The 24361-nt window shown below is 37.4% G+C and overlaps 7 protein-coding genes and 1 long non-coding RNA gene across 10 annotated transcripts; 1 reads left to right on the plus strand and 7 right to left on the minus strand.

Annotated features, from left to right (window-relative positions):
- Nucleotides 1-538: 538 nt before the first annotated feature.
- On the minus strand, nucleotides 539-3314 carry AT3G26950 (uncharacterized protein). Its single transcript, NM_113609.4, has 7 exons — nucleotides 2519-3314; nucleotides 2269-2431; nucleotides 1950-2150; nucleotides 1612-1857; nucleotides 1386-1530; nucleotides 1060-1291; nucleotides 539-968 (listed from the first exon to the last, which is right to left on the minus strand). The coding sequence occupies exons 1-7, from the start codon at nucleotides 2841-2843 to the stop codon at nucleotides 634-636; spliced, it is 1647 nt and encodes a 548-aa protein (NP_189331.2). The 5' UTR covers nucleotides 2844-3314; the 3' UTR covers nucleotides 539-633.
- Nucleotides 3315-3897: 583 nt separating this feature from the next.
- Nucleotides 3898-5293, minus strand: AT3G26960 (Pollen Ole e 1 allergen and extensin family protein). Its single transcript, NM_113610.2, has 2 exons — nucleotides 4708-5293; nucleotides 3898-4631 (listed from the first exon to the last, which is right to left on the minus strand). Exons 1-2 carry the CDS (start codon nucleotides 4889-4891, stop codon nucleotides 4291-4293), a joined length of 525 nt encoding a protein of 174 aa, NP_566805.1. The 5' UTR covers nucleotides 4892-5293; the 3' UTR covers nucleotides 3898-4290.
- On the minus strand, nucleotides 5188-7516 carry MUB4 (membrane-anchored ubiquitin-fold protein 4 precursor). The gene is made up of 4 exons (NM_113612.4): nucleotides 7226-7516; nucleotides 6747-6950; nucleotides 6044-6214; nucleotides 5188-5960 (listed from the first exon to the last, which is right to left on the minus strand). The coding sequence occupies exons 2-4, from the start codon at nucleotides 6874-6876 to the stop codon at nucleotides 5899-5901; spliced, it is 363 nt and encodes a 120-aa protein (NP_189334.2). The 5' UTR covers nucleotides 6877-6950; nucleotides 7226-7516; the 3' UTR covers nucleotides 5188-5898.
- On the plus strand, nucleotides 5312-5585 carry AT3G05135. Its single transcript, NR_141153.1, has one exon. It is a non-coding gene; the product is annotated as an other RNA (long non-coding RNA).
- A 40-nt stretch (nucleotides 7517-7556) lies between the features above and the next one.
- AT3G26990 (ENTH/VHS family protein) lies at nucleotides 7557-11487 on the minus strand. 2 transcript variants are annotated; one of them, NM_113613.5, is made up of 8 exons: nucleotides 11301-11473; nucleotides 10914-11031; nucleotides 10283-10530; nucleotides 10015-10134; nucleotides 9718-9886; nucleotides 8985-9124; nucleotides 8864-8899; nucleotides 7557-8610 (listed from the first exon to the last, which is right to left on the minus strand). In NM_113613.5, the coding sequence occupies exons 2-8, from the start codon at nucleotides 10987-10989 to the stop codon at nucleotides 7858-7860; spliced, it is 1542 nt and encodes a 513-aa protein (NP_189335.2). In that variant the 5' UTR covers nucleotides 10990-11031; nucleotides 11301-11473; the 3' UTR covers nucleotides 7557-7857. The 2 variants fall into 2 exon arrangements, with proteins under 2 accessions (NP_189335.2, NP_001325949.1); NM_001338847.1 differs by having other exon boundaries at nucleotides 7655-8610; nucleotides 11346-11487.
- Nucleotides 11488-11910: 423 nt separating this feature from the next.
- ARP2 (actin related protein 2) lies at nucleotides 11911-15414 on the minus strand. The gene is made up of 15 exons (NM_113614.3): nucleotides 15175-15414; nucleotides 14775-14885; nucleotides 14522-14656; nucleotides 14362-14433; nucleotides 14204-14282; nucleotides 14033-14082; nucleotides 13848-13951; nucleotides 13691-13759; nucleotides 13529-13592; nucleotides 13056-13124; nucleotides 12877-12960; nucleotides 12722-12780; nucleotides 12570-12636; nucleotides 12398-12481; nucleotides 11911-12299 (listed from the first exon to the last, which is right to left on the minus strand). Exons 1-15 carry the CDS (start codon nucleotides 15214-15216, stop codon nucleotides 12219-12221), a joined length of 1170 nt encoding a protein of 389 aa, NP_189336.1. The 5' UTR covers nucleotides 15217-15414; the 3' UTR covers nucleotides 11911-12218.
- Nucleotides 15415-16807: 1393 nt separating this feature from the next.
- Nucleotides 16808-18377, minus strand: TCP20 (TEOSINTE BRANCHED 1, cycloidea, PCF (TCP)-domain family protein 20). 2 transcript variants are annotated; one of them, NM_113615.4, is made up of 2 exons: nucleotides 17076-18377; nucleotides 16808-16972 (listed from the first exon to the last, which is right to left on the minus strand). In NM_113615.4, the coding sequence occupies exon 1, from the start codon at nucleotides 18184-18186 to the stop codon at nucleotides 17242-17244; it is 945 nt and encodes a 314-aa protein (NP_189337.1). In that variant the 5' UTR covers nucleotides 18187-18377; the 3' UTR covers nucleotides 16808-16972; nucleotides 17076-17241. The 2 variants fall into 2 exon arrangements, with proteins under 2 accessions (NP_189337.1, NP_001327814.1); NM_001338848.1 differs by having other exon boundaries at nucleotides 16808-16991; nucleotides 17076-18353.
- Nucleotides 18378-20708: 2331 nt separating this feature from the next.
- Nucleotides 20709-24169, minus strand: YSL6 (YELLOW STRIPE like 6). Its single transcript, NM_113616.3, has 7 exons — nucleotides 23533-24169; nucleotides 23143-23315; nucleotides 22962-23059; nucleotides 22733-22870; nucleotides 22364-22553; nucleotides 22115-22247; nucleotides 20709-21992 (listed from the first exon to the last, which is right to left on the minus strand). The coding sequence occupies exons 1-7, from the start codon at nucleotides 23891-23893 to the stop codon at nucleotides 21055-21057; spliced, it is 2031 nt and encodes a 676-aa protein (NP_566806.1). The 5' UTR covers nucleotides 23894-24169; the 3' UTR covers nucleotides 20709-21054.
- Between the last annotated feature and the right edge of the window lie 192 nt (nucleotides 24170-24361).

A 24361-nucleotide genomic window follows, 5' to 3' on the forward strand; every position in this document is an offset into this window, starting at 1 on the left:
TTTACACCAAAATAGCAATTGTTACCTTTAAAATGCATATTTTACAAGAACTACTTACATAATTAGTTTTGTCCATCTTAAACTAGCTCTCACCTATACCTGAACCTACTTGCAATGTTAGTAGCAAATTTCTAACGACGAGAATAATAATAATGAAATTAACAATCTGCAAGTGGTAGTAAATTGAAGTTTCACTAACCGAGAATCAATTTTTGTATTAGGAAAAGTTTGATTCCACGAGATGATGTTCCATCTTTAATGTCTGACACCAGCTTTATTCCTCTCTTAATCTTACTTTGTTTCTAATAAACACCAGAAGTCTTCTCTTACTTATAGCTGGATATATTTGACTTCGGTTTAATTAGTTAGTTCGGTTTGGGTTTAGTTATTTAGACCTGGTAAGAAAGCCGGTTCAATTTAAGAAGGGAGTAGTAAAACCATATATTGAACCAAGAGGCCAGCTAGTTACTCGTAGGCCTGGGCGTTCGGTTTGCTTAATTCGGTTTGGGTCCGGTTATTTAGAACAAAAAGTTTGATATGGCCGGTTCAATTAAAGAAGGGGAAGTAGATTTGAAGAATAAAACCAGTGAGTCCATTTATAACCAAGAGTCCAGAATCTTTTTCAAGAAGTCATTATATGATTGTTACAGTGCTTACGTACTCTTTCTTGGCGCTACAATAGGCGTGGAACCGGTCTTCGTTAACCGTACCAAACCCGGAAAGCTCAATGCCGAAAGCTGCAAGCCTACGAGTGTCCCGTGGGATGGGCGATTGCCATATACCGTCCCACCAACCAGGAGGTGCAAGCGGCGTGAAGGCGCATTGGTTTGGCTGTTTTGGACAGCTTAACGGTCCAGCGTATCGGTTCCAGACATGTCCCCAACCTACCTGGTTCTTCAGACCATCTGCTAACAAATTGCTCTGGAAACTACTCAGGAACGCAAAGCTTGAGTTGCTCGAACCATCCTCTGTGAATTAACCAGTCAAGGAGTACTGTTAATGAGACAGATCAGAAGGAAAGAAAAATAAGTGTTGAGGAAACTAAAAAACGATCTTAACTGAGACTGTTTGCCGCGGCTAATGCAGCAACCAACTGAGCATAAGTAGTCCCAACTCGCCTGTTAGCACCGGAGATCACCGCATGTTTAGCACGGCACGCGAGGAAGAAATCTACAAATGCAACCCACCTCGGTGCAGGACCCCAATCCTTTATTCTGAAATCTAACATTGGTAAACCGCGGCCACGTTGAGCGATATCACCTCGGAAAAGCTTATAGTCAAAATGTAGAACCTGAAAACCATTGCAACTTACTTAGTCCGCCAATGGAATTGAATAAATCATTGGGAAGATTAGAGAAAGTGCAAGTTTAATAGATCATTGATACCTCTGCAATGGTGCTGATATTTGTTTTGATAATTTTCACTACAGATGGAGTGTCAGACACTATAACCACTCTCGGGTTCGGTATGCCAAGTCTGTTAATTGCTTTCCCTAGACAGTTTATCGCTGCACGCATAGGTCTAACAGATCTGGAGAAAAACATGAAAGGAAGACTTAGTCAACAAGCTCAACAACTAAAAAAACAAACCTAGATGCACGTTTTAACATACTTGCTCATCAACATTCGCATGTGCACTGAAATATCAGGATCCCCAGTCTCGTGTAGAACCCAGTCCACTGCTTCTTTAACATCTTTTGTGGGAGATATGAGACTCATCATCAACTCTCCAAACACATTACCTCGTGGTGCCGAGTTTCCTTGCTCTCCAAATAGCTCAAATGCAGCAGCTCTCATCTCAGGATGCACATTCTTGAGGAAAAACTGAGCTGCCACAGCGTCTGTCGTGCCTTGAAACCTGAAAACCAAATGCTCGACTCAGTAATGATTATAACTTTCACAAAATGAATTCAAAGTTGTATCTTCTGTACTTTCTTTTCTTCAACTGACCATATAATAGCTTCTTCCCACTTCTTCCAATTACTGCATAGAACATTACTCTTAGCCGGTTTCTCGAAATCATCCAATCTCATAACAAGCCGCCTTTTGTATTTCTTCACGCAGCCATTTTGTCGCCACAGATGCTTGACTTCACTCATTGTAAACGTAGCATTTGAGTAAGCAATGTAATCACCAAAAGGATACTTCCCCCTGAGGATACCCAGAGAAAGAAAGAAATATAAACAAGACAAATAACACAAACTACAACAAGCATAGTAACAGTTCAGTTAATATAGAGAAAAAGGATTGAGAAAGAACCAATATATGCCTGGTCTGGCCAATGATCAAGGATCTGTTTAACATTATGCTCAATGCTGCTGATGTTAAGATCTTATACATTTCGTTTCCAAATCCAGCTTCTGCTGTTTTCCCTAGAACATAACCATGTCTACAAAATTGCTCCGGAGGCAGCTCACGGATCGCTGAAGCTCCTATAAACCACAATAACCACATCGACATTGATTCATCGTAAACACCTCCGCTTATATAAGAGTCGATTCAAAAACAAAATATCTCACCATTGATTTGAAAATGGCGATGGATAACATCTCGAACTCTGAGACTTTGATCTACGAAACCACCATCGAATTCGCTTCCCATTTCTTCTACCGTCGCGCAGAGTTTAGCTCCATCGACCATAGCCTCTCCAATCGAAGAAGAGTTGCTCCATCTCGAAGCCTCCTCGGATTCGGACTCGTCATCGTCGTCGTCGATGAAAGACGAATTAGGATCTACGGAACGGAGCGTGAGCAACAACAAACCAAAACCGATGAAGAAAACCACAGATGATAAGAGAATCGTCTTCCCGAACAACCGCTTCCGTCTTGTTCCACCGCGTTTCATCTCTTCCTCATCGTTTCTTTTCTCCGAAACTCGAACAAGTGTAGAGTTTCTTACATCAGAGCTTTGGATGCGATTGACACGGTGCCGTTTTGGATTCGTTCGTGTCGGTGGCCGTTAAACTACGTCAAACGGTATCGTATTAACACTAAACTGGGCCTAACTAACTATATCTATTAAAAGCCCATCAAGTTGGTAGGCGTCGTTTTCTGTTTTTGGTGCACTGGTGGTGGTTCATCCACATGACCACATCTAAATATAATCATCATTTTAATAAAATTACAAAGAAAACTAATCTTTTCGTATAAGAAGATATTCATTTGAGGAAATTTAAAACCCCCCAAACCAATAACACAATATTTTAATAAGAATGTAAAAATCCGTAACCCAAGAATAGTTGAATCTCAAAATTATAGTTGTTTCAACTTAGCCTATTTAACTTCAAATTATAGTTGTTTCAACTAGACTATTTTGGTGAATCATGTACAAGTTATCTTATATATTATTGTTTGTAATAATATACATCCAATATATTAAAAACTTATAGTTGTTTTAATCATTAAAATTTTTAAATTTTCTAGAATTAAAAACTTAGGGCTAAATCACTATAATATAATTGAGTTACTCTCTAATATACACTTTTTGTATGTCACCATTGACGTATCCATGAGTTTATCTAAGTAGTAAGAAGATTGAATTTCATTTTAAGTTTTATTTGTTAGTTAAACAATGTTTTTTTGTGTAGTTTAACATAACATCTCAACGAAAATTTAACTCTAAAAATTTGTTTTGTTAGTCAACTTAACTACGTGACATATTGGGTAAAGTCAACAAAATGAGCGATTAAAAATGCGAAGTCAATTAAAAATATGATTAAAATAAAAAGTTAATGAAAATTAGCGCATTATTTTACTCGAGATAAAGTTAAAACTTTTTATGCTATTTTTTACAATTAAAGATTTTTTTGACATTTTCTCCAAATATACGTATGCGTAAACTTATGACGACATAACTAGATGCAACTTTATTTATATATTATAAATCAATAAAATATTTACACAGATTGATATACTAAATTTGCTGTAGAAATATGAATTATCAGTCTAACGAAAACAGGTGACCTGGTAACTCGTGCTTTAAAACTAGTAACAGTCGTGCAATTTTTCCGGACGTTTTAGGAGAAATTGTGTAAATTTGTTCGTAAAATTTTGGTGTGTTTTCTAGCATTCGCCAAAATTTTCCTCTGTTCATTACGTTGTGAAATAAAAAGTGATTCATTTTCCTTATTTTTCATACTAATAGTTTACAGCATACGAAATAAAAATTCAAATTTTGTTTTTAACCAAAGCCAATGGTCGAGAACAAGACGAAAGACATATATATATATTTGAGTAGAAAGCAAACAGAGAGTTTCAATAATAGTGAATGATAATTTGTAGTTCTAAAAACCTTATTTCTTGCCACACAAGGCAAGATCCCTCTTGAACGGTCTGAAATTCAAAGCATTGAATCCATAAACACAGGAATTAGACTGTTGAGACTTAAACAAGACCTGATCCGTAGTGGTTCTATAACCAGGAATGTTGCAAGAAGAATCGGAGAAGTTTTTTCTTCCAATCAAACTCGCTTGACAAGAACTCGCGAGACTGTCCACATCAGCACAATCTAGAGAAGATATGGCTACCTTGTACAGTCCAAACTCGTTGGTGGTTCTGTTTGCAGAGAATGTTATAGTCTCTGTCGTTGTTGACGAAGCTGCTTTGAATCGGCAGACTATCCTCACTTCCACACCTGTGTAAAGAAACGTTAAGAAACAGAGTTTTTGCAGGGAATTAATTAAAGAGATCTTTTTGTTCTGAGTTACTACCGGACATGAAGTAACTGTGTTTAGAGAAACTGTTTTTGGAGCAAACATCGCAGTAAACAAAACCCATTATAGTGATTTCTGCATCTGGTTTTGGTTTGGGTGATGAATGCTTTGAAGATAGAGAGTTTACGAGCAGAAATTGCAGAAGTATAAAAAGAAACATTGTCAGTGATTTCTTCGTCATCTTAAGCACAACAAGTTTCAAGTTTGGTTTATTTGATATTTATGTAAGAATTGGAGAATATGTGTGTGAAGAAAGAAGAAATATAGGGAACTAGTTTTCAGACAAGAATAGAACTCTCTTGAAAGAGCTTCGTGGTTCCTTTCTATATATAGAGAGAGTTATACAAACGTGTCTTTTAAAAATAGGCTTGGATACGAAACGGATATTTTTACTATTCATTTTGTTTTTCATAGTTACAATATTCGAATCGGATTAAAGTAAATACCATATCGAAGAGAAAGTGATGGGAGTACAAAGAAAGGTGCATTTGGAGTGAAGATTATAAATGAGAGCCAGAGGAGAGGAATAGAATTAAAGGCGAAACAAGACAAGATAGTGGAGAGACACTAAGTGAAAGTGAAGGTTATAAATGAGAGAATTAAGTGGGAGACAGTGATAAGTTAGGTGAAAGGACATTTATTGAGATCTCATGCTCTCTGTTTCTTTTGGAGGTTTGTATCTACCTACATCCCCAAAACATTGGCTTTGTGGAAGTGGAAAATGATGAGAAAGGTATGGACCATATAGTAACATATCAAAGTGTTTGCCACTCAAGAACCAAACTGCAAACGTTTAGTACTCGTTTTCACTGTAGGTAATGGACTGGATAAAGATGTTTGGATACAGTTTTGGGCGGATCCTGATAGAGAAAAAAACCAGGTCTAAAATGTACTAAAGATTGACAAAACCATACAAGATATGTTACAGAGATACTTGAATTAGTTCGCGGTAACAAAACTCTTATCTTTATAAAGGATGCTCCAAACAAGAGTTTTTCCATCACAGCTCAAGAGAAACAACTCTAATAGACTAGCTTTATAACGCCATAGATGAAGGTTTCTTTGAACTTGTGAAGAAAATGTCGAATATGAAGCGGTAGTTTATGTTTATATGGTCTTTTAGCAAATACCACAGAGAATCAAAACTTAACTCTTTCAGATTTTTTGACTTGGGACTTGTTGTTGTTCTCACATTATGGTACATGAGCAAAAGCTTCTCTGTGGGGCTTCTTCCTTTTCGATTTTTTTCTCTGTAAGAGAAAGAAAAAACAAGATATTAGGCTAAAGAATTCATTCCACAAACAAGATTTACGGAGATAAGAAAGAACAAGACCTGGTCTTGCTTTTGTTGGAGACAGTTGCACGACAACATGCATTGTAATGACGGATTTAGGGAGATCATCAAATGGAGCTTTACACTGTGCAACAGTTTTACCATTCTCCAAAATCTTACCAGCATTTATCAACTTGATGTCACTAGCTGATTTTGGAACAATCTTCTTGTCTACACACATTCAAAACCCCCAAATTCGATTAGTCAATAAGATACAATAGGAAACAAAATGAGACAAATTCAATTTTTTGTTGAATGCACAAGACTGAAGAGTAAGATCAAGAAATTCTACTAAAAAGAACCAGAACAGTATTCGTCCCTATAGTCTCTAAAGACATGATTTGTAGTATAAGACAAGTGATTAGTAATACAATCAGACCAATTCAAAAGCCTATACCACAAGTGGAGAAACTGTTAAAACATAGATCACAAGATCGAGTAACCTTTTAAAAGATCAATAGTTTAACTTCCTTCTTCTGTTCCTACTTTAAGACAAATGATTAGTAAGTCAATCAGATCCTATGACTTATGTCTGAACTTTGTCTATCAAGCCACAAGTGAAGAAACTGAAGAAAAAAAAAAATGGCTGAAGCAAACGTTCTAAAGCCAAATCTAAAGCATTAAAGAGCACTTCTATCGCATTTTTACTTCTTTTTCACGGATTAGCCGAAAAACAAACCAAAAGATTGTGCTCGGTGCTAACCTTTAGGCCATTCAGAGACAATTCTCTCCTTAAGCATTGACACTGTGGCGGTTGGAGAGTACTGAAACGGGCCAACATCTGAACCGTCATATAACCGGAATTTCAGTTCTACCAAATCTTCCTCCGGCATTTGATTATCTCTTTCTCCCAATACAAAACTCTCACAAGAAAGATTTCACCAGAAAGAATCCACCCAAATGAGACCTATAATAATAAGAGGACAGAGAGATTCTCAAATTCAAAGCATCAATGAAATTGTCGAAGCAAAGAACAAAAATATTTAGAGAAGACTAGTAATAAGAGCACAGTCAAACTTAAAGGAATCAATTAGGAAATTTTCAGTTACTGTCCAAATCAAGAACTTGGACCAAAGGAACAAGAAGAACAATAAGCAAAAGAAAAATAAAAACTTGGAACTCATCTAAGCAACCTAAGCTCCTAAACCGTCAGATAAAGTTACCACAACACACAAATCTTACCCGGACTAGAGACACTCAATCCAAATGTCCAAGTTTGCTAGGTTTTGAGTCTTGGGAATGAAGAGAATCAAGAAAGTAGGAGAGAAACCCTTAAAAGGGTAAATGACCTAATCTCAAAGTGAAGCTGGTAAAATCCAGCTAAGAGATTGCTGCTATGTGATTCTATCAAAGTTTCTGATATGTCTTTCGTCAGGATTGCCGCGTTACAGGGAATCCCTGACGAGTAAGGAAATAAGATAAAAAGACAAGAAAATTGTGGAAAAGTATGTTTCTTTATTAGTCAAAAGCAAAGCCTTGTCGGCGTTTTGACCAGAAGACTTTAAAAGACGAGCAACAAATCACTTTGGTCCAAATCTGACTTCCATGTAAATTTCAAAGAGAGGAACAAGAAAATTTGAAAATCTATAGAATCTTCCAACAATAGTAAAATCTCAGAGCAAAACAAAGGATTTTTATGATATGTTTACAGAGTTGAAACCTTGGATTAGACGCACAATTAGAAAGCATACAAAGCACATTTTAAGAACATAAAATCCTAATTATCAAAAGCCCATTGAAACTATATTTAACAAAAAAAAACCAAAAAAAAAAGTGAACTTTTTGCTATATGAACCCCTACGAACAGATTTACACTACTGGCGAGTGACAGGTGTAATAGGCACAGATGAGTTAATGCCATAGAAACCATCTTGTCCCTGAAACTTCTGGTATGAATTCTCCGATGGAGCAGAGGTTGTTGAAAGTTGAGTGAGCCCAGGTACCCAAGGACCTTGTTCTTGTTGTTGTTGCTGAGTGGTTGCAGTAGAGGTTGCTATGGTGTAGTTGAATGGTGTGTGGTTTACTGGCCCGGGAGGCTGTAACGGCTGCAAAAACTGAGGTTGAAGCTGGAATGGTGGTGGTGGTGGAAGCGGTTGTGGGGGTGTGGAGGATGATGTTGTTGCAGTGTTCTGATGGTGCGGTGAGAGATACGACTGGTCATGATTTTGAAGCTTAGGTCTTTTCTCTGGTGGGAAATCGACGGATGATAGAGTTTCTGTTACAGCAGGTGGGTTGTTGTTTCCGATGATGCCTTCGGAGGCTAAGGAGGAGAGAACATAGGAGAGCATCTCGGCTGAGGAAGTTGAAGCAGTTAGCTTAGCTACCACTGCAGCAGCAGCAGTTTTTCTTGGGTCTTCCAGCGATTGAGTTGGGTTTGAGGCAAACATAACTGGTGCAGATTGTTCCACATCGCTGTGTGTGAAGCTTTGTGGTGCTGCTGCAGTGGATGAAACTTTGATAACTTCTTTTGACTCTTCTTCTTCTGTAGCAGGAGGCTGTGAACTACCACCATGGTCTAGAAGCTGTCTGCAGAGATCACCAGTTCGGTCTGATTGAAACCGAGCAATCTGAAATCGTAGCACAAATGAAATCAATTCAACTAAATAGCATAAAGACAAGGCAACATTCTGTTTGGAAAGGCAACCAAGAACCCTAATTAGATTTGGGTCTATCTTCCTTGAACAAATTCACTAAACAAGCTTGAAGCTAGACCAGCATGTCTCGGAAAGTACTATTGAGAACGTTATGATGTATTGTGTAAATTGAAATGTATAAAATGTCTGAGGAACAAATATCACATTTGTTGGTAAGTATTCAAACCTGAAGGTGGTTACGGACTTGCTCCAGCTTGAGTTCCTGGACACAAAAACAAAAACAAGGTGAGGTTTCTGGCCGGTGCAATGAAAGATGTTGTTTTGAAAGAAAATGTATAAATGTAAACCTGTTCTTGTAAAGCTTCTCTCAAATGTGAGATAAGACTTGTTCTGGATGTCTCCATTGCCCCTAGCTGTTCGATGCAGTCTCTCAATATGACATGTTGTCCCTGCAACTCCTTCACCACCGCTGGCCCAGGGGCGTGTCCTATTTAAAGCAATGCTCAAGAAGTAAGATAGTGAAAACAACTTCAAATGGATGCTTGAACAAGAATTGGATCTTCTCTATCCTACAAGTAAAGAAGTGTAATATATCTACAAGCAGTTAATATAAAGACCAGTCCCAGTAATCAGAAATGTAGTGACAAAAATTAGGGATCCAAAATTAACCAAAATGTGTAGCACTGGTTATTCTCGTTGCGGATTGGGGGTAAGTGCTCTTATCATTAAATGATTTGACACAAAGATATGCTGAATATTCCTATCAAATGGTAAGAGCCACCATGTTTAAAAGATGATTTTGGCAAAAACTATTTGGAAAAATGAGAGAGGAGCATCATGGAAGTAAGAATTGGAAGCGTGGTAGTGGTTTAAGATCACACATAGACCAGATACGAGATTGTTACGCAAATTTTAAGATTTCGGTTCAGATACAAAGGGTGTGTGGTTAAAGATAGACCAAACAGCTGAGTTCTTAAAACAAACGAATGTAGAAAACTGAAGCTATGTCGCTTGTCACTTGATAAGAAAAAAGCATATCAATACATTTGCAGTAATGTAGCAGCCAATGGACGGTGATACCTGAACTAAGATCTCTTTCAACCTCTTGTGTTGCTTTCTCAAGGTAACCAGCAGCATTAGTAGATTTTCCAACAAGAGCATCCTCATCAATCTGAACGCCGTGAAGAACTTCAACAGCAGACACTACTTTCTCCAGTGTGGATCCATTTACCTGTCTCTGAGGAACAGACTGCAGAAATGACAGAGTTGATTATGTGGTTAGCATGGAAGAACTCGAAAGTAGAAATTATCACATAACAGTGGACCGTACTGAGACATACTGGTACGAAATTGCTTGTACAACAAACTCTGACTTACAAGCTTAAGTGGCACGAGATTTCCGTTTCTGGTTCCATTTTCAGGCTGTCTTCCCAGAAGTTCTTCTTTGAGAATTTGTCCACGGGATCCAAAAACTTTCCTTTCTTCCCATATATTAACCTTGAAGAAATAATTACGATAATTAGCAATGCAGTTTTCTTGTCAAATTCTTTAAATCACATCAATAAGTGGCATTTCTATGTTCTCTAAAATCTCAAACAAAGAGAAATTCAGAGAGAGTGGTAGATAAAAAGTTAACTTCACGTACCAATCGGCGTGCGGATTTTCTTCCAAAGTCATCACCATTTTCAATCATATCACGAAGAGCATCAGGGAGTACTTTCCAGAACTCACCTACAAACTCCGAACCCTTTCGCCTGCTATTCTGCAAGATATCATTCGCGAGGTACAAGTATGCCAAACGTTGCTCACGTGGGGCACAGTGAAACTGCCTACCCCATGTTTCTACAACATGTTTTGCTTTGTTCATGTGAAAGATACACCAATGTGATAAAGCTGTATAACGTCAAGGAAAACATACACCATAATAGTATACAAGGCGAGAGAAAAACAACACATCACATGAGACTAATCAAAGGGAAACTAATTTACAATAAAAGCAAGTTGGGAGAGTTGAGAAAATTATCCGTGTATATCAGACACCAATATCACTGAAACTCAAAATTGGTATAAACTACAGCTCAAGTAAAAGAAAATCCTGAGGAATTTAGATATATTCTGCTTGAGAAGAGATACCAATACTTTCATCTTATACCATTGTTACTCATTAACTTAGATACCAATTCTGTATAGTCTTTTCCAAGCACCTATTTAAGTACTTAAACAATGAAATTACAGAGCTTTACTACAACCAAATTATGATATACAGAAGAGGATACTCTCTATGCTTGCTTGAGAATTGTTGAGCTTGGCAAGCTTCTCAACTAATATCTGAGCGTTAAATGAACTACCCATTGCTTCAACACCAGCTCAAAAACCAGTGTGCCTTCACAAAATCTATAGAGAAACAAAGAAGATACAAGTCAAAAACCCTAAGAGTCATCAATCAAAGCAATGGAAAAGAAAACAAAAAGGGTCAAGCTTTCTGACAAGGAACTCGTAAGACGAAGCGAGAACTAGACAATAGGACAAGTACGTGCATAAACAAAACTAGTTAGTGGCTTTAGACATCAAAGCTTGTATAAACCCTAATCTACGAGAGATAACCAGAGACCAATTTCAGTAGAAAGCAAATACGGAAAAAACAAGCGCGAAGAGGAAATTACAGAGAGAATCAATCAGAAGAAGGAGATTGTTGCGATGATGCTAACAATTAGCAGTGAAGGAGCCAACGAAAATCACGGTTAATAAAATGGCGCCGTTTTCCGATAATGTCTCCAAAACTCGCCGGAGAAGTTTGAGCAGTTTGGAAATAATCTTCGTCGTGGTTAGATTTGGATGAACCACCGGGTGATTTCTCTATAACTTTATGGGCCTATATCTCTTTATTGGGCCAACGCTCATAATGTTTTATATGTCGTTGAGGTAGTTTAACAGTCACCAACACCAACGTTTCTGACACGGTGTTGCCGTTATTGGGCCAAAGCCCATATTAAGACCTCAAAAAGTTTTTACAGTTTTTTATTTTGGGATTGTAAATCAGTTTTTTTTGTTTCTAGTTAATTTAAAAGTTTTCAAATCCTTTTTTACTCATGGCAGGTTAGGTAATCATTTTGTCTTTGATCTAGCTTGAAGCTGCTGTACTTAGACTAGCTGCAGAACATGCAGTAGAAGGAAGCTGGTTCCATCAATTCAGAGTTGTGGCAATCTTTTGGGTTTTAACAGAAAACAATAGGGATCTACCTTGTGTGGCAAGAAATAGGGTTCCTTTTCAAAATTACAAATAATCTTTCACTGTTTTGACTCTGTTTGCTTACTCAAGAATTAAGATATATGCATTTCGTCTCTTCTCGACCTTTTGGCTTTGGTTATTACACAATATATTAGTCTCAACATTATTAGTTAATACACGTTTTTCTGTATATCCCACCAATCACATGTCGAATTTTGGATCCCTAACTGCAACCAATTGTACTCAAACTTTGAAACCTAAAATACTGAATTCACAAACGGAATTAAATCATCCTGACGGTAGTAAAAAAAAGGGGTACAAGTACAAGTATGAGTTCTGCGTTTGAAAGTTATTAAGCTTGGCTCATTTTATTCAAACAATTAATTCCTTCTTCCATATAGTCCTCTCTATTGATCCAGAACTCTGGTGCGTCCTGCAACATCGAATCCAAATTCTCTTAACATCATAACACAGACTAAAATTTCATGCTTTCGTGTTAAAAGAGAGAATAGCATTGAACTTTTCTCTTACCTTCATGATTCCTGCAAGAACAGCACCTCCGAGGTATACCATGTGTTTCCTTCTCGGTGGATCTTCGATCCGCAATCTGAGTTTCTGATTGATAAGAAAAACGAAGATAAATGTTAAAAACTGAGCTAATGACTGACAGTGATCATGGCATTATCAGAATCATCTTTTTTACCTTCAAGCCATCTTTGTTTCCTTTTAGAACTGTGTCGAGATACCGATCCTGTATTTCTTTCTCAAGACTGAAACAAACAGAGAATAAAAGACAATGAAACATAAAACAATGGAACTTCTTGCTGGGTTATGATGAAGAAAAAATATACGAACCGGCTAGGTAATCCTGGGTACATGGTGCTACCTCCGCTTAAAACTATGTGTTGGTAGAGCTGTGAAAAAAGAGCAAAGGGTTTAAGACAGATAAATGATTAGTTTTGTTGGATCTTTCTTTTGAAATACCAAGCAAGCGTAAGAGTCACACGAACCATCATGCGGTTATCAATATCCATTTCTTGAATACATCGGAAAACCATGTCTGCCATTCCATCACCTTCAACATCAATGAGTTCCTGAAAAAATATTTGGTTGTGATCAGCCTCGAGATTCTTGGAGGGTTGAAACTATTCCAAAAGAGAAATTAGCAGAGGACGCGATGAAGGTTTACCGGAGTAAAAAGCGCTTCAGGTGCTTGGAATCTTTCAGTGCCTACTTTGATAACCCTCCCATCTGGAAGCTGATCACAGTTCAAAAACACAACGGGTTAGTACTCTGGAAAAAAAATAATTTGGTGATAATATCAGCTTTAGAGGCTGCAACTGGCACAAGTATGAAACTTTATCGACTATCGGATGAAAAATCCCAAACACAGCGCCCAAGAACAGAGAAACGATGTCATGAAAAGAAAAGATGATAATATCATTCTTTCATTACCAAAAAGAACAAAGGAATGATGGCACGAATCTTTAAAGTTCTCTACAGGCTCAAGTTCGCCAAGAATCTGCTATCTATTTAGTTCTGATCATGAGTTTGGATTCCTATTAGCTTAACGTACACTAGTTTCTGTTTCTTGCCTCTATTTGCCATCGAAACCTTGAAAATTCACACACCTGACAGGTTCATACCAGGAGAGAGACTTACAGTATAATTCTTAACAAGGATAGTTGTCTCAAGGCCAAGCTGAGATTCTCTCTTGTAATCATAACTGCAAAAAAAGACAAAACAAATTGTGTTTATTTCCTATTCTAGTAATGCATTACTACACAGATATTAGAGGAAAGCTGAGAAGAGGTCTTTGCATGCCTTATATAGCAGAGCTTCTCTTTAATTTCCCTAACCGTCTCAAAGTCAGCTGTTTTGTTCATCGCATATCTGTTGAACAAACAGTCTTTTAGTTTAGCTAATTTAAAACATCTCAACATCATTAAAATGAATGTGAGTCTATGAATCAGTTTCTCACCCTCGTCGAGATAGTAGATCAACGAGATATGCTGTTATGTGTCTGCCAGCAACATTCATTCTTTTAGTAAGATGAGGGAACGAGTAGCCGTCAACCACCGGAACCTAAGATGTGAGGCGAAGACGGTTAACTTCTCTATTATAAGCAATATATGATCTAAAAAATTACAGAGGTTTATAGCTTACCACATGAGTAACACCATCACCAGAATCAATAACCAAACCAGTTAGCAAACCTGAAACCAAGAGTTCAACACATGAAGAAAAATATCAGGGAAGCACACATAAATGCTATTTACAGGTGACTATCTAAACACACGAAAGAAAATCTAAACCTTCAATAGTCTCCATAAGCACCTTGAGCATAGAGAGTCAAAACGGCTTGGATTTGAATGAAAACGCCAGCGAAATTGTATTTCTCAAACATTGTCTCAATCTGTTTTATAACATAAAATAAATCACTGCTCCAACAACCATCAAAGCAACTCTTAACCAAAGACTTGATAATATCTTACCATTTTTTCACGATTCTTGGACGGATTAAGAGGTGGATCCGTGAGCAATATCTTACAGTCAGATGGATTGATCTGTTAATAACAAAAAGGGTTTAAGAGTAAGTCAAGACACATGGAACCGAGACAAAAATGGCAAGAAGAAGCAGGAGAAGAAACTTACTTTCAATTCGTTATAGAAAGCATGATCCCAAACATGTTCCATATCATCCCAATTCTGCACAATACCATTGTGGACAGGATAATTTATATCCAATTGATGCCGGAGCTCAGAGCAAGTCTCCCCAACAACTATATCCTAAAATGAAACAAAACCAAAACGTATATGAATCCGAATTACGCATATCAGCTCAGTCAAAACTCAAAAGGCTAACAATGATCTGGTTTTGCTTATTTAAAGTCACATATCTACAAACCTTGACTTGTTGCTCCATGAGTGATTCTTCATACCGAAGCAATGGCCTTCCCACGACACAGGGGAAAACAGACGTTGGGAAATTCTCTCCAGCAAATCCACATTTTACATACTGAAAAATTTAATAAGAGGCTCACAATTTGTTCCCATCACAAGAAACTCAAAACTTAAGCAACCCATTATGAGATTTCTCATGTATTAGTTTTGATTTCAATAGAAACACGATCTTACACTATGCTAAGACATGAAAGTTTTCAAATTTTGCAACTTTAAGACAACTAGATCCTAAACAAACTCAAAAGTGAGATTTTTAACGAAACCCAGATAGGAATGGAATGATTGATCAGATTCAACTAAAGTTCGGAGTCTGAAACAAGAGATATCAGAGAGAAGAAGCTTACACCGGTGCCGTTGTCGCAAACGACGACGTTTTTGTTGTCCATCTTCTCCGATTTCTATAGAGACTACAGATTTTTATCGAAGTACAAAAATTTCGATTTCTTCGATTCGATCTCTCAGGGAACAAAAGAAAAAACCTGTCTTTGAATCGAAGCGAAGAATCACTCTTCTCTACTTGTTTGGTCGCGATCGAGAAAACATATTTGCTCTTCGACAAACAAAAAGCAGCTGTTTCCTCGTTTCTTTATAAGAATGCGCGTCGTTTACTCTACGTGAAAACGTCACGTAGTGCAAACGGTCAATACATAGAAAAAATTATTAAATACGTTACCCCTTTTCTCGAATTATTGAGATGGAGTTAACTTGGTTGTGGGTATTGATGGGCTATCTCAGGCCCATATTAGGTCAAACAGATAATTCTGTTTACTTGTATAACAATCTTCTAGATGATCTAAACTAAGAATTAGTAAATGATCATCATGCAATCCCTTGATCAGAGATTTCAATCACTATTAGGGTTATGTTACGAGAAAGATGTTACTAGGGTTTTGGTACGAAGTTGGGATATCAATCTTCTTCTAGGTTTTTTTGTTGTCTCTATGTTGTCTCAATACTAAAATTTATTCTACATAACATGTTGTAAATTAAGTTCCTGTCACAACATGTTATGTATCAGTCACCAATATAGTAAAAATAAGATAAGACTTTTACAGTTTCACACACACAAGTCCAATGACTTGTTCGATGTAAAATCAGCTTTCATGTTTTCACTTTTATATAGGTTAATTAGGACACACACTGTCTCTCATGCTTACTGGAACATTGCTAAGCTGCTTTATTTAGTTCTGGTAAGAACAAAACTGCATGTCTTAGACCTCAAAGTAACCACGCGTTTCATCTTCACTTCTGTATATTGAAATGGAAGAATTCGTAGACAAGTCAAGCTCCTTGCCCAATGTGTCGAAGAGAATGGAAATTAAAAGAGTAAGCAACTTAAGTCACGCTCTCATCATGAGGGAGGCTTTGGAATGGATCTATTGGAGTTGTATTTGGACCATAGTGTTGAGTTAGATCATTGCTCAAAAGGGAAAGAGAGAGCTTTGTGAATGTTTTTGAATTTTCTTCACTTGTTTTGATTGGTTGGACAAATCATAGAGATCAAGCAACTTTTTGACTCGTTAACCTCTCTCTCTCTCTCTCTCTTAGTCTCTTTCCTTAGTTCCGTCAAATTCAAGTCAAAATGAGTAAAATGATATAAACTTTTTGACTCGTTGAACAATTTATACTTATCTTTGAAAAAGCTTGCAAGGCAAAGAGTAAATGCAATACCAGCTTATTTGGTTCCCAACTGCGAAGGGTTTGTACCTAGTTCAAAACCTTCCCACAGTTAACGGCACACTCAGGGCAATAACATGAATGTAAGTAAGAGTTAAAGAATACAACGTTACCATCATTGTGAAATCCATTGCAGCTCAAAGCCACTGAATCAGAACATGCAGCGAAGTGTTTTACACTCGACTCTAAACGAAAGTCTTTAACTCATTCAGAGAGATCGAACGAAAGAGAACAATCTTTGGAGATGCAATAGAAGAATACTGAGCAAAAGAGAGCTATAAATCTTCATTCTACAAATATGTGATGGAAGACAAGTATACATTACCATTGTTGTACTATCTGAAAAAAGCCGGTTTCTTGATATTCAAAAGCAACAAAACTCAGAACAAGTAAAAACAAGCCTCTCTGCAACTTAAAGACTCCAAACAAAAAAATCTCTGGCTGTGTGTATTCAACAAACTCCACCTGCAAGTTCAAACAACAACTGCCAAAAAATTGTCACAAACACTCGGAAAAAAAGGTTTGAAGATTCCACTCTCTTGTATCATCATCCTCAAATTGAACTCACCTTGTGTTTTTGCAGAGGTTTCAATAAGTATAGATTATCACTCTCACTCAGTATATAACCTTTTCTTTTTCTTCTCCATGGTGGTACAAATTACAACAATATTATCACAAAACAAAAGCCAAAAGCTTTTTCAAATCCAGAAGATACAAAAAAAAACCCAATCCTTTTAACGACCTGAGCCTTGAGAATCATCTTTCTCACCACTCTCTTGCTGATGTTCTTCATGGTTATGATGCATATGGTGAAGAACCCTACCTTGAGCTTGAGCCTGAGCCTGACCCATCTGTTGATAAATCTGAGTAAAAGACTGAGGATTCAAAACACCAACATTCCCTTCTTGAGACAAGCCTAACTCAAGTCCAGGCATCTGATTATGATTCCCACCCAAAATAGATGCAAAACTCATATGACCAACACCAGGAAAATCAAAACCAGGAAACCCAATTCTATAACCAGCTCCTTCACTCATTAAACCAGTGGTTGGCACACCAGAACCAAACCCAGCTACATTTGGCCATAACCCAGTTGGTAAACTTGACCTAGAAACTCCTTCACCGCCACCAATCCCCCAATTTAATGGTCTACCACTACTACTAGACCCACCATCTAAGTCATGACTGATCATTAAACCAGCAGTAAGAGACCCACCTTGATGATGGTTAGAGGTTGCAGCTGAAGAAGCTAAAGCAGAGGCCGGTATAGTTCCTGAACCAGTAGCTGCAATAATCGATGGCTCAGCTTGTTGAAGCAGCCACTGGATAGTTTCACCATCAGATTTATGACCCAATTCTCTAGTCAATTGAAAAATCCTAGCAGCACAAAGAGCAGGCATCCGAATTCGTCGACCTCTACCTTCGACTTTAGTGTGTCTGTCTTTGTTAGAGCTTCTCTTAGGACCAAGCTGGTTCTGATTCTGACTCTTCTTGTTTGGTTCTTTGTCGGAAGCAGAGACCACGATCTGGAAATCTTTAATCTCAGTTGTTGGTTTGCGATTCTCGTCGGAAACAACAGCAGAAGCAGCATCATCATCTACCAAACCCTGATTTCGCGGTGGTGGTGGTGGGTTCAAGAAATTTGGTACTTGGTGACGATTTAGGTTCTTGGGATCCATCGAAGCTTGCTTGTGTGGGGACTTCAGGGTCCAGAGACTTAATTTAATCAAAAATTCTCTTGGATTCAATTAAGGGTTTCAGAATTGTGACGACTTTGTAAAACAAAAGGTATCGAGTTTTTTTTTTTTTCTTTGGGAATTTACGAATTTAATGTTTAAAAAAAAACCCAGTAAGATCCCGATGTAGAATTTGAGGAGAATAAAGAAAAAATGTTTCTTTTGATCTCGAAATTGGTCAAAAAAGAAATGAGAAAACACTTTAAAAGTATGAGACTTTAGTTTTGTCTTTTTCTTTTTTATTCTTGTTTACTTTTTGGTTTGGTACTTTAAATAACAGAGAGAGATAGCGAGTGAGTGAGTCTCATAGGTTTCTCACCAAACAATGCAATTTTTAAGACCATAAACAGCAAAGTAACAAAACGACACATAAAAGAAAAAGTAGTGTGACCGTTTCACTTTCACATTTAATCCAAAGGTAATTGAGAGTCTAACAACTGCCACTTCATTTCCCACTAGATACACAGTGACGGATCTAAAATCTATTTTTACATGGGGCATAATTATATGTGGAAATCAGGTTTCAAGTTAGATTTACCTGAATTTTATGGTACTTTACAAACAGAAGAGTTCCTAGATTGGATTAGCACGACGGAAGAGTTGTTAACATTCAAAAATGTCCCTCATGAGATGAGAGTTCCTCTTGCTGCAACACATTTTAAAGATCGTGCTTTAGCCTGATGGTAACAATCCAATAACAGTTGATATATTCAAAAAAATCTCAATAATTACTTTTTAAAGTTTGTAAATTATTATTATTAAATAATTACAATGTGTAGAAAATTAATCCCTTTAGAACATAATTTTTTTTCAGAAAATCAATATTTTAGAAAAAGAGTAAGTACTATTGAATACATTGTTGCTTCGTATATATCTCTCATTCTGTCCTAAACGAAAAAAAAAAAAAAAACTACAACAGTAGTCAAAGTCAACGTCTTCCCTAAGAAGGAAGTACTTTTAGCTAGTCCATCAAGTGGACCAATGACATGTTGACAATTAGCCGGTCCACACAGGGTTTGGTTCGCTTGTAGGGCAAGATCTAAAGGTATTGAATGAGTTTGAGAGTTTCATCATTTATGGACCGACAACATTATACCATCTCTCTTTTTTTTTTACTCATTTCATCATAACTACTCATAAGTCTTAGACTTCAATTAATCTTAATGAGTTAACTACTCTCTAGCTTTACTTAAAGGCATTAGTCTTATATTAATGACGCCCATAATCACGTTTAAATATCATACACTAACACATGTCCAGTCGTCGTCGATTGATTTCCTGCTTTAGTAATTGTGTGTCAACATTTACAGTTCATTTGTTCAAAAGAAATAAAAAAAAGTTTATAGAATTATAATAGTTAAAACATTCAGTTTTTGCAACTTTGCAAAAATAAAAGAATAAAAAACAAAGTAACAATATTGAAGACATCACATAAGTGTGATCATCTAATTCAAAGTTGCATTATACGTTTCAAAAATGATTTACTTGTCATCGTGAAGAGATTGTGTTGCGGATCTCACAATCAATGAACTTGAAAGTGGTGAGGTGAGGTAGAGTCGTAGAGACATTTAGTTTTGAAGGATATTGTTCATTCGCGATCTAAATGTGATAAAGTGTAGCTTGAGCTACCAACTTCCTTAATAGAGACGTCGTTAAAAAAGTTAGTTTGCTTCCAAAACTCAAAACTGTCCTTCCATTTGCTTTCATCTCTTGGTTGGCAATCAAGGATAGACTCTCAATGGAAACTAGAACGCGTCAATAGGGTTGTGTTCAGTCAAGCAGAAAAGCTGCGTGACCACCTATTTTTTGCTTGCCCATATTTGTTTATGGTTTGGTTAAATATTGTGGACGATCTTCTGCAAACATTTTGTAAAACTTGAATACAATCAATGCATTTAATTTTCAATTTCAAAATCACAGTATTCTATTTGTTTAATTATATAGAAATGATGTTTTCATCTAACAAAATGAATAAAATGGACACACATTGTTACAAGATAATCTGTATCCATTTAATTCAACCTGTCCATATCCTTCATTTATGTTTACCCTCACCATTATTTTCATTTAAAATTGTTTTTTTCTCAATGATTTTTAAGAGTTTGTGCCACGATTATCTCCACCAATCGTGCCCCAATTATGGTAAATTGTGATTGGAGTGTCATCATTACAAATTTACAGTTGCTTAGCAGTTTTTAAGATTAATAATTCCACTACGCCAACCTTTCAATGTATTTAACACATTGAGATAACCTTATTTAACTTCTTTAATGAAATTGTTCTTCATATCTTCTTATTTTAGTCTAACAACTATATAAAACCAGAATTTCACATATATCAACTTTACCATACATTTGATGATCACATCATTGGACTTAACTTATTTTACGAGAGTGGCATGCATCATAGTATATATTAAATTTAAAACATTTACTTGCATGATAAGTTGTAGTAGTTTTAAACTTGGTAATTTTAAACTATCAATATGAGGCTAATTGGAATCGTTTCAGTACATTATTTCATCTGCATTCACTCCTTATGATGATTGAACAAGGCAAATGTTCGTAAAACTCTTTGAGCTTGTGAATGAAAGCATTCAAGGAGACAACATCCCGGGGACATACAACAACATTGACTAAAACATTTGAAGAGATTTGCAACAACATTTTGTTCTTGCGAGCTGAGATACTAAACATATCTACACAACATATGAAGACAACTGTTTCGATTCTGACGGCCACAAGACTCTCGGATAAGTTTCCTTTTGTATGACTCACAGTTGCGGTTGCGATTATGACCACAGTGGCATCTCTATCTTGCTGAGGACGGTCCAAAGTACATACAAATGGGAGGGTTGATCCTTAAGATTGAAAGGATTGCGGATGGTATAGTCCAGATCCCATCACCACAGATCAGTCCTGATGCTACTGCACCTGCAAAGTCCTCTGCATCTTTCCTGTTGATCCGTTCCCATACGAACAATATCACAGTCCCAACAAACATGTCAATGGCGAAGTAAGCTCCAATGTAGAATGGGACAGCCATTGCCATTGGGATCGGGATGAACTGAGAGATCTTAGGCGGTGTAATATCTCTTAAGAGATTCACAATCAAAGCTGCTATGAAAAACCCGTAACAAAGAGCCAAACAGTGCTTAGGCAATTCAGCAAAGCCCTCAATTCCGAGAATCGCCATTTCACGGAAAATCACTGCGTAAGGTGCTTTGTACGGACCATTGGGATCTCCAATGTCAAAGGCAGTCCAGAACAGCCAGAATGTGAGTGGAGCGATTACACAGCCCATTGCGGTTCCCACGAGCTGGCTTACAAACATGGACTTTGCAGATGATAAAGTGAGGTAACCTGTTTTGAAGTCTTGCATGAGATCAGCTGCGGTGGAGACGATTGACATCATAACACCACAGGCAGCTAAACCCGCAATGACACCACCATCACTTCCTACAACGGAAGCGATTATGAAAAGACCGATCTTTCCATAGGTTGATGCTAGGCTCCAGTCTGTGAGCCCCGTTCCATAAGAGTTGCAGAAGGCGAGAGCGGGTGCAATGAAATAAGAACACAGGACAAAGTACCATTTCAGTGGTGGAAATATTATTGGGATTGTGGCAGTTGAGATAGCTGCAAGACCCACATAACCAGCAATCGCAAATTCAAGGGGTATACGGTCCTTCAGAAACACTTCATCTCTTTTCTTCTTCACCAGCAGTATCTCAGAAGCTTCACTGTCATCTGAATTACGGCATTGGAAAACATACAGTTAACAGTCTGTGGAAAGTGCCCATGAGAGGATCCAAGTTATTGGTTAATACAAAAGCATGTAAGAGATGAGTCAGGATCTAATATTCTCTCACCTACACCGTCGGTAACAATGGGTAGATTGAGTCGTCTAGACCTGCTGCTGCATAATTCCTTCACAGTGACAGCGATGATCTTGACAAGATTGTAAAGACCATCACCAAGGATAATGGCAATGGCGATAAAGACCTTAAGAAGTCAGGCATAACATAAAAGCATCAGTACTTGGAATCATTTGTTTTTCTCCCTTTTGACATGAATATGTGGTGTTATGAAAAGGTTTCTTATTAAGCTGCTTACTGTACCTTATACCCGTAGAGACCTTTGAAATCGTTGGACCCAAGGTCAGCAGGATACCAATCCCCAGCATGCTGTGATACAAATGGCCATAGAATCCCCCAAGAAATGATCGCACCGAGAAGAACCGAGCAGTTCACTATATGGGGGCATATAAGGCCGCATCCAATATAAGTAGGACTGAAGTCAAAGTAAAACCTGTGTGGCAAAAAATCCGGACTAGTTAAAAATTGCACACACCAAAATACCTTCAAAAAGTAGCAGAAAAACACATTTTGCAGCTAAATCCAACATCACTTCTCACAAATGATTACTGATATAATAATCTTGGGACATTAAAGCTGAACAAAACTTGTTAAGAGATAGTATGAACTTACGTGTTCTTGAATAACGTCAAACCAAGGGTGGGGAAGTTATCAAATCCACATGCATCTCCAATACCACTGAAGAACCATTTGAAACAACTCCAAATTAAGCTAAGGCTCAGGTATTTTCCAAGACATTTAACCTGGTTCCTGTAGTGAACAACATTGCAGACACAAGTTCAATAAACTAAAGATAAGGTTTTGCAGAAAGTAAAATTGAATGACTTGACAAAAAAATTACCCTGCAAGCTCAGCTCCAGTGTTGGTGTGGAAGCTATTAATCAACATTGCTGTGGCGGTTCCACTAGGATAAGTAAGTTTGTAGTCCAAAACCATCACCTGAGATCAAACTTATGAGTACGGAGAAGAATCAAACAACAGTGAAAGCACAGTATACATTATCCATGCTATCGAAACGCTACCTTGCGTAACGGAACGAGACTAAAGAGTCCCAAGAAGCTGACTACAAATAAAAACCCAATCATCCACCACAATCCTGGATTTATAACATCTTCTGCATGGTTTCCAGGATAATCAGCACCAATGAGCTTATATGTCTTCTCATCCATAGCAATCAAATATGAACCAAATCCTCCTGAAGCAAAAATCAAAGACCAATCCATATCAAATCCTTATACTAGTAATCACAATCAATCAAATCTCACAAACAGCTACAGATTTCAAGTCCTCTAAATCAAATCACAGTTACTATTGGACAATCGCCAAAACAACAACTGTTTCCAGAATTCGAAAACTAAGAATCCGATTCCAGCACAATGATACACAGATCTTAAGTAAGAAAGGTTTTATACCGCTAAAGGCGAGGCCATAGCAAGCGACAACACAAGTCTGAATAACGGTGTTCTCTTGCTTAGTGAAAGGCTTCACTGTAAACCCTAGCTTCGATAAGAAACCAGTCCACGACTTAACGAAGAAGAAACCGAGTAATCCCGCAGCGACGTTCAACGACGGGATGATTCCAACCGTCAGATTTAGTTTATGAGTAATGATACAGAACAAAGTCCCGAGCAACGCACTCACGGTTAATCCTCGAATCGTTATCTGCTCTTTCCACTCAGGTACATGCTCCTCCGTCGCCGTCACGGTTTTCTCAGATTCCGGTGGTAACAATGCCTCTGATATCTCCGCCGATCTAGGGATCTCCGTCCCCATGTTTTAGCTAATTCAATGAATGAGTTTCTTTTCACCGGCGGATTTCGAATTTTCCCGAGAAAAATGGATCCGTGGATCTAGAGAAAATTGGTTATGGCGGAAGAGAAAATGTTGAGTTTGACGGATTTTGGAGGTTAGTTATGGAAAAGCTTAAGATTAGACGCAATGTATTTTGAGTAGGTCGAATAAGAAAGTGACACGTGTAATTTTAGTCTGTTACGTTAATCTTGTTACATCAAAGCGATAAATATTTCTGTTGGATTGATAACCATAAATGTGTTTTTTGTTCTTTTCTTTGTTAGTGTTTCAGACTTCAGAGTATTTATCCTTTTGCTATTTTTTTCAACTAAAATTTTGTAACGGTCGTTTAATACTATTTTTGTTTGTTGGGCTCATGTTTAGTATTGGGCTGGGCCTTGCTATTAATATACATTGGATGAAATTGTTGAATTCCTTACAAGTTGTGAA

This window comes from Arabidopsis thaliana, chromosome 3 (genome assembly GCF_000001735.4).
Source record: "Arabidopsis thaliana chromosome 3, partial sequence".
NCBI classification, from domain to species: domain Eukaryota; kingdom Viridiplantae; phylum Streptophyta; class Magnoliopsida; order Brassicales; family Brassicaceae; genus Arabidopsis; species Arabidopsis thaliana.